The sequence below is a fragment of the Cotesia glomerata genome, linkage group LG3 (genome assembly GCF_020080835.1).
Source record: "Cotesia glomerata isolate CgM1 linkage group LG3, MPM_Cglom_v2.3, whole genome shotgun sequence".
NCBI lineage: Eukaryota > Metazoa > Arthropoda > Insecta > Hymenoptera > Braconidae > Cotesia > Cotesia glomerata.
The window spans coordinates 19,047,562-19,056,295 of record NC_058160.1 but is presented as its reverse complement, the minus strand read 5'-3'; the positions used below and the strand labels follow the sequence as shown (position 1 = coordinate 19,056,295).

Sequence of the window (8,734 nt, the reverse complement as noted above, 5' to 3'; positions counted from 1 at the left end):
CTCTTACATTATCTCATTGATGTCAACTCCTACTCGTGATTTCATCGTTGATAAGAAGCGCAAGTTAGGAAATCTTTTAGCAAAAAAAGTGTTTCCTGTACAAGTTGATGAGGCTTCCTGAGACTCATCGATTACTACTGAAAATCAAAGAGAAGGCGAAGAATAGAAATTTCAAATTTGTTTGGGCTAAATGTGGGCAAATCTTTGTTAGGAAGGATGAGGATTCGGAAAGGCTTATTATAAATCATGAATCCGATCTCACACTGCTTGATTAACATCTATCTGATTCTGCGAATATCTCTATTAAGAATACTTTCTCATCTTTAAGTGTACTAACAAGGGGAGGATACGACCTTGGGGAAACCGATTTTGATAATCTTTGACGTAGTGGTAGTACACTATGTGGGTATACTACCTCTGAAATACTAAAGTGCAATACTCAAAAATGGCTGAGAAAAACGCACTCAAAGTTTACCCAGCACTATAATATATTAATAGGTAAATAATTGATACATTAAATTATTCTTTAATAAAAAATTTTTCAATTTTAAACTTCATTTCTATAAATTATCTGCGGTGGTACAAACAAATAATAAGTCGAAAATTAAATGGAAAATTATACATTTTTTTAATTAATTAAAGCAATATTTTATAATTACGTATTATGAGATATTATTACATGATCCTAAGTGATACTTATGATAAAAACATTCAAAACAAAAACTTTTTCTACACCAAGAACAACAAATAAATGCTGCTTTTTTACAATGACACGGTATTTTTAAACGGTCTAATGAGAAACACCCATCATTGACATTAGTAAAAAAATTTCTTGTGTCACAAAGCCCGCTGGCGAACCAGGCATATTCCATCATGTCTCGAAATATTGAAGCTGACAATTGGTGATGAATAATCGAATGAATTTTTATGCAATCCTCTCGGGAATGAATTTCATAATTCTTGTCTAGAAGTTCAGCGGTACTTTGCAATCGTTTGATAAAATTTTTCACTTGTCTATAGAAATAGACATCACATGGTTGAACTAACGGAGTACATTTTGGAGGTATAACTTTAAATGTGCATGTAGGCATTTTTTTATCATCCTGAAATATTTCATCATATAATTCTGGCTTCACTTGTCCTGTCCACGAGTCAATAATTAAAAGAAATTTATTTTTTTTGAACATATGGCATTAAACATTTCTCTAGAAAATTTTTATAGAGAGTAGTTGTCAGTTTTCCTGATTTTGATGATGTGACAATAACATTTTTGTATTTTTTTAAATATTCTTCTACGTTTTTCTTTATTCTTGGCCCAAAATTACCTGTAGGCTCTTGCAAACAAATAAAAACATGTGGTAGTAATTTTCCAGATAATGTTATGCTATATTGTGCAGTATATGAGTGTGACACCTTGGTCATGTCTTGTACTTTTGCAAACACTGTTTTGCTTCCTTTTTCCATCAGTGTCCTATTAAACATTGATTGGTATTGACATCCTGAAAATATGAATTTTAAAAAATCTAATGATTAACTTCGATTAAATTTAATAATGGAATAAAAAATAATTAGTTTACCGTTAGAAAATTTATATACCTGTTTGATCTGTATTAATAACGAAGTCACTATCGAAGTTAGATATCAATTGTTTTGTTTGAATGCGAAACATTTCTGCAGAGGCGATAATTTCTGGCATGGTGTGAACTTCTTTGTCTGTTACAAATTTTGTAATTTTGCGTTGACGAATGTTGTGTCTTTGTTTAAATTTTTACCCATGGGTCGGACGCTGTAAATTGAAGATTAGGAAACTGGCTGGCTGCAGCTAAAGCCCATTGCTGCAAATTTCGTGTAGTCACTTGTTGATAATTTTGTCTTGCCTCGACGAAGCGGTCATACGTCCAAGAATCAATCACATGATATTTATCAAATTTAGTTCCACCATGTTCAACATCTTTTTCCCATACTTTCAAATGATCCATTCTCTTCAAATGACTACATCCATTTTTGTAATGTCTCTAGTTTCCAGGAAGGGTGAGCTTTTGCTATGTTTAAAACTTTAATTTTATATTCCAGAGGAATATAATCCATCATTTTTTGTTTTTTTTTTTTTCATCTGGAACATAGTCATCAACTGAATTATCTTCTACTGCTTCAAAATTTCCGTCTGGGCATTCTTCTTGAGCATGAATCAATTCTTGATCGCTTACGAACTTCTTTTTATTTAACATATCTAACGTATTATCATATAATTCTCTACCAATCAACATAGCATCTTCAGATAGAGTGTCAGAAGATGTTTTTGCAATTAAATCACTTTCAAGAAGTAAACCTTCATAATACACTACTCCATCTTTTTAGCCGTTGCTTCGATAAATCACTATGTAAGGATGTATCAGGAGTGTTTTCATCTCCATGAGAAGAACTGGCTTCGCTTGATGACATTTTTATAAATTATAAAACAATTTTTTAAAGTAAATTTCACTGCACAAATACGTCTGTTCGTGTCGAAATTCAGAAACTAACTGCTATAGTCAAGCTTCTGAAAAAGTGGTGGGACTAACATAGGTTCAAGGACAACAACATGACTATTCTTCCGGTGGGCCAACAGAGCTCGAATCGATGTACAGTTTACAATAACTCGAGGACAAGAATTATTGTACCCTCATACCATATTCGACCCTTCTTATTGTCTGGCGCAGGTATATATTTTTCAGTTAAACTTATAATGAATATGAGAGTTATAAGAATTATTCATGAATTACAAATATCTCATGATATACACCGTAGATAATTTATAGAAATGAAGTTGAAAATAAAAAAATATTTTATTAAAGAATAATTTAATGTATCAATTATTTACCTATTAATATATTATAGTGCTGAGTAAACTTTGAGTGCGTTTTTCTCAGCCATTTTTGAGTATTGCACTTTAGTATTTCAGAGGTAGTATACCCACATGGTGTACTATCACTGCGTCAAAGATTATCCAAATCCGTTTCCCCAAGGTCGTATCCTCCCCTTGTAAGTTAGAATATAAACAGTGTTATTGGTCATATTGCTTAGTTTCTTGATTTGGTTATTAACACGAAACCCGACATTATAATAATTGTAGAGACTTGGTTAAAGCCCACATTGGATGATGAAATTTTATCACTGGATGATTATTTTATCATTCGTAGGGACCGAATCCTGAAGCATACATATGCCATATCAAAGCAAATTTTAAGGGAGTTGGGAAAGAACGGATAGGGGAAAGGGGGGGACCTACTCAGTGGGAATTTTTTCCGTAATTGAAAAAATAATCAGACAGCCCAGACTGGGAATCGAACCCAGATCTTTCGGTTACGCGCCAAGGGCTCTACCAGTTAAGCTATCCGAGACAAGTACTGACTACTTTATTCAGTCACGTATATAAAACCCACCGAGCAAACAACGCCACCGTCCATCTTACGGTAAAGATAATATTACTGGGTTTATTTATGGAATATACTGATCGCTATATTCAAAGTGGAGGTGTGGCTTGTCTTATTCACAAATCTTTAAAAGCTAAAGTACTCCATATTTCAACTTCTGATCATTTAAATCAACCGGAGTATCTCAAGCGGGAAAGGATAGGAGTTACGGTAATTATTACGTGAAGCGTTCCACATTCACGTAACAGGATATTGGTAGGAAAGGATTGAGAAAGGAATGTGGAGAGGATCATCTTAATGTGACTTTATATGTGACTAATATGCGAGAAAGAATTATTAGATAGCTCGGACTGGGATTCGAACCCAGAACCTTCCGAAGACATTTCGGCTACTCTACCATTTGAGCTATCCGGGCTATACTAAATTTCCTTTCGCTTATTCTATATACAATGAGCTATTTGATCCTTTTCAGTCTGGATTTAGGAAACATTACAGTACGCAAACAGCGTTATTGAGACTCACTGATGATCTTCGACAAGCAATGGACAACAGTAAGCTTACTATATTAGTATTGTTTGACTTGAGTAAAGCTTTCGACTATGTCGATCCCAAAGATATATTGGTTGCACTATTTGAGCTTGGTTTTTCAAAGGAAACAATAAATTGGTTTTTCTCTTACTTGTCGGGTCGATCTCAATCAATATTAAACGATATTGGGACTCCAATTCAACTACTAAAAACGTCATCTGGTGTTCCGCAGGGATCTGTTCTGGGTCCAATGCTGTTTCTAATAGTCATGAATTCTGTGGCTCAACGGCTGGTATATTGCAAGCATGGATTGTTTGCTGACAACAAATACATATACTCTCACTTATTTTTCTATCAGCTACATGATGCTGTCTGGAGGGTCAACTCAGATGCACAATCAGTTGCTGACTGGGCAAGAGACCATGGATTAGAAGTCAACCTAGCTAAAACAAAGGCTATGATCTTAGGCTCTAATAGTAAGTTGAAAAAGCTTGAGGACTTGGATCTACCACCAATAGTAGTAAATGGTGTCATAATACCCTACGTTAACGATACCAAGTGCTTAGGTATTCAACTAAGTAGAAATCTGTCATGGAACTACCACGTCACTCAGATAGTTAGTAAAGTGAACTCAGCTCTGCATTGTCTCAAAGTTAGGAAAAACATCTTTTCAACTCCTATAAGAAAATTACTAGTATCAGCAACCATCCTACCACTCGTTGACTATTGTTCCGTTGTATTGGTAGACTCAACTTCTGTTAACAATTTAAAGCTACAACGTGTGATTAACTGCTCTATCAGATTTATCTTTAATCTCAAAAAAGATGAGCATATTTCACCTTTCAGGCGCGAACTGGGATGGTTGTCTGTAAAGTATCGCCGAATGTACTACATGAGCTGTTATTTTTATAAGTTACTTCAAGTTAAAAAGCCCAAGTATTTACGAGAACTATTCATTAAAGACATTGATGTTAGACGTTCTAATAGGCTAGCAACTAAAAAACATACTACCTTCAAACTACCTCATTTTGCTACCACCTATATGGAGCACTCCTTCTTGATCTCCGTTATTCGTAAGTGGGAAGAATTACCTGTTGAAATTGTAAATTCGAGTAGCAGTGAAGTCTTCAAAAATAAAGTTTTTGAATATTTGCTAAATTTAGACAGTTGATAAATTAAACAATTGATAAATTAAATTTGTTGATTACAGTACTTGTTATACTTTTTATACTAATTAAAGGACTTAAATTAAGATATTAGTCGAATCAGCTTAAAAAAAGTTTAAAAATGTAAGAGTTTTTGAAAGAAAGTAAATTTGAAATATTATTTTTTGCAATATTATTCTAAAATTTAGGTTAAGAATTATGTACTTACATTTAATAATATAAATTTTTAAGATGTAAATATTTTGGATTTAAATTGCTATTTGGCCTGTGCCTTGGCATGAATAAATTTATCAATCAATCAATCAATCAGTACTTCTGATCTCATCTCCTGCCACCCTCTGTCCACTCCTAGCCCAGAACACACCTCCCAAACATGCTCCCACGTCTCCTCTTCTAAATGACAAACGCTGCATAGCCTATCCTCCTCATTCTCCCAGTACCTGCCCCCCTTCAGTACATCTCCTAACCTAAATCTCGCCGACCTACTCCATCTTTCTTCACTCCATTGTTCTTTAAGATATCCGGGTATTCCTGGTCCCTTTATAAATTTGTAATCCCTATTACTTCTAGCTTCACTTATCCTGTTCCACCTTTCCTTCTCTTGCCTTCTTTTTTCCAGTCTTACGAAATCCTCTCCTTTCATGCACCTTTCCTCTCAGCTCTTTTCCACCTCTAGAAGATTCCATCCTCTTATTTAAAGTAATCTTCCCTCTCTAATTCCCAACCTACCAAGCCTCTCCCTGCTCTTATTCTTTTTCTCATCTCCATTCTACATCTCCAAGCTAATTGACCACCTCCCCCTTGCTCAATCCTTTTTTCGTAACTCCACGCTCTCATCCCAGCTTTACCCTCCAACCTGTCTCTTTGCAGCTCTTCCCTTACCAAATAACCAGCCACTCTCCTCGAAACTCAAAGCACTCATCTCAAGTATCTTTCCTGTACTCTTTCAATCTTTTTCCGACATTTCCAACCCCAAATCTTCACCCCATAGCTCATTACAGACCATAATAACTTGTCAAACAACCACAATCTCTTAGCCCAATCCTTACCAAACTTCCTTTTTCCTAAACCCCACACTTGCCCTAAGATTTTTGCCCCTTTTACCATTCTCTCTCTCACATGCACTCCTTGATATCCATTCACCCTTAACACGTAACCCAGGTACGTGTATCTACCCAACTCCTCCAACTCTTTTTCTTTCAATCTCCAAGCTATTTTTCTCTTTCTACCTCCACCTTTCTTACACCTCATTATCTTCGACTTTCCTACATTTACTACCAACTTTTTACTGTCTACGTATCTTTTCAGCGTTCTTATCATTCCTCTCATAACCTCTTCCTCTTTCGCTAGCATTGCAACATCGTCTGCGTACGCCAAGGAGTAAACCTTTTTACCTCCTAATAAGTCCACCCCTTCCCATCTATCCTTTTCCAGTTCCTCCTCCAGGTCCGCTAGAAATAAAACGAACAATAAAGGACTGAGAGGACACTCTTGTCTTACCCCCTTGTCCGTCCAAAATTTTTTCCCATACTCCCCTCCTATCTTCACCCTGGAACACGTCTCTCTCAGCACCTGTTCACATCTCCTTACCAATCCTAAACTTACTCCCTTCTTAATCATCCCTTTCACCAGCTCATCCCTATCTACAGTGTCGAAGGCCGCTTTAAAATCCACAAACAAAATTACTAGCTTCCCTTTTTTCTTTGCTATCTCTCTATTAATGAGGTAATTTAGAACATATATGTGGTCTATCGTCCCCCTTCCTTCCCTAAAACCTGCTTGTGTTTCCGGTAAGATTCTTTTCCCTTCGACCTCCCTCTTAAGCCTCCTCTCCAGTATTCCTACATACACCTTGTACGCAGTCTGCGTGATCGTGATCCCCCTATAATCATCTACCCTCTTTCCATCTCCTTTCTTAACGCTTGGAACCACTACCCCGTCTTTCCATTCTTCCGGCCACCCTTCACCAACCCAGACCCTCTAACAAACTTTCCACAGTTCTAATATAATTTCCTCCTCCCCCTCCCCATATCTCCACGCCTCGTTTGGAATCCCATCTTCCCCCATCGCTTTGAGATCTTTCATCTTTTTGACCATATCTTTTACTTCCTCTAACGTGATATCTCCTTCTTCCATCTCATCCCTCTCCTCTGGGTTTTCCTCTTTCACAGAGCATTCCCTCCTTATCATGTCTTCTTTTCCCCCCAGCGACTCCCTGAAATGTTCATCCCACTTCTCCATTTCTATATCTGCGTTTATTGTCCCTCTTCTTTTTCTACCCTCATTTACCACCTTCCAAATCTGTCCTTCTGATTGCGCATTTTTAACCCGCTCTTCCCATTCCTCGAGTGCTGCCTTCTTCTTCTCCTTACACATCTTCTCGTTGCATTTTTTAACCCTAATGTACTCCTTCATCCTTATTTTTCCTTTTTGGCATCTTTGTAAGACTCTCCTTAGTTTTCTCTTTTCTTCCCTGCACTCCTCATCCCACCAGTTAGCCATACCACTCGTATTTCTTTTAACTTTTTCCGTTTCCTTTATAGCCTCCTTAATTCTCTCTCTCAAGGCTTTCCAGTCTTCTTTTAATGAATCTCCTCCACTGTCTTCTTTACCAAATGCTTTCTGGAACTTCTCTATATCATCTTTGTCCCATATTCCTCTCCCCAGCCCCTTGTTGAGCTTCCCTCTGCCCATCCTTGGCCTCTTCCCTTGCACCTCAACTTTAACTTCAACAGGTAAATGGTCCGATTCGGTCCTATCCTCAACTGTCACCTTGGACACTTTATCCCAGCCCCTTTCCTCCATGATGACCAGGTCAATCACTAAGCTGCCTCTCTCCCCTATAAAAGTCCAATCTCCTTCCTCGTCGCCCTTTATACAGCCATTTAGAATTGCCCAGCCTCTCTCCTCGAGAAACTTACAGAGGTCCTTACCTTCCTTGTTAATGACCTGATCCTTTGACCTCCTCAGACTCTTTACCAGCTCATCCTCGACTATCTTAATCCCCCCTTCCGCAGCCGTCCATGCATTAAAGTCTCCACCCATTATAACCTTACTATCCCGCGTTTCATCCAGCCACCTACTCATTAGATCCTTTTTTCTTTCCAAATCTCCGTTAACATAAATTCCGATTATCCACCACCATTCTTCTCCAAGTCTCACTTCTCTTTCCACCCACTCTTCCACATCCCATTTTCCTTTATTCCCTAATTCGATCCCTTCCTTCACCCCTACTAAAATTCCACCCTTCGGTCTCCCTCTTCCTTTCGGAATCACTGCCTCCTGGATGTCCCATCTAAATTCCTTTTTACATGAATCTTTGACATTGGACCATCTCTGTTTATTCACCCATGTTTCAATTAACACCACTATGTCCCACTCTCTTAATCCAGCCCAGAAGTACTCTTCTTTGTTCCTTACACCTACCACGTTCCAAAAGGCTATTTGATAAGAACCTTTCCCCCCATTAACTGCTTTACTTACAACGCTTATCCCTCCCCCCATAATTTCCCCCGCTTTTTTACCCCCTTCCTGTTATTATTACCAACCTCCACCCTTACTCGTTTCCCTCCTGGAGCCTCCACCTCCCATCTGCCTCATCCCATCTTCTCATCACTCCATTAACCC

General features: G+C 37.6%; 2 protein-coding genes across 2 annotated transcripts; one reads left to right on the top strand and one right to left on the bottom strand.

Annotated features, from left to right (window-relative positions):
• Nucleotides 1-730: 730 nt before the first annotated feature.
• On the bottom strand, nucleotides 731-1,765 carry LOC123261546. Its single transcript, XM_044723201.1, has 2 exons — nucleotides 1,597-1,765; nucleotides 731-1,499 (listed from the first exon to the last, which is right to left on the bottom strand). Exons 1-2 carry the CDS (start codon nucleotides 1,694-1,696, stop codon nucleotides 1,171-1,173), a joined length of 429 nt encoding a protein of 142 aa, XP_044579136.1. The 5' UTR covers nucleotides 1,697-1,765; the 3' UTR covers nucleotides 731-1,170.
• A 1,714-nt stretch (nucleotides 1,766-3,479) lies between these two features.
• Nucleotides 3,480-5,175, top strand: LOC123261429. The gene is made up of 3 exons (XM_044723022.1): nucleotides 3,480-3,623; nucleotides 3,886-5,043; nucleotides 5,152-5,175. Exons 1-3 carry the CDS (start codon nucleotides 3,480-3,482, stop codon nucleotides 5,173-5,175), a joined length of 1,326 nt encoding a protein of 441 aa, XP_044578957.1.
• Nucleotides 5,176-8,734: the final 3,559 nt, after the last annotated feature.

Excerpts from the sequence above, each read along its gene's own strand:
- LOC123261546 (XM_044723201.1), bottom strand. The coding sequence starts at position 1,696 with ATGCCAGAAATTATCGCCTCTGCAGAAATGTTTCGCATTCAAACAAAA. Across the intron at positions 1,500-1,596 it reads TATTAATACAGATCAAACAG|GATGTCAATACCAATCAATG; the intron begins GTATATAAATTT and ends TCATATTTTCAG.
- LOC123261429 (XM_044723022.1), top strand. The coding sequence starts at position 3,480 with ATGGAATATACTGATCGCTATATTCAAAGTGGAGGTGTGGCTTGTCTT. Across the intron at positions 3,624-3,885 it reads GGGAAAGGATAGGAGTTACG|TCTGGATTTAGGAAACATTA; the intron begins GTAATTATTACG and ends GATCCTTTTCAG. Across the intron at positions 5,044-5,151 it reads AAGAATTACCTGTTGAAATT|TACTTGTTATACTTTTTATA; the intron begins GTAAATTCGAGT and ends TGTTGATTACAG.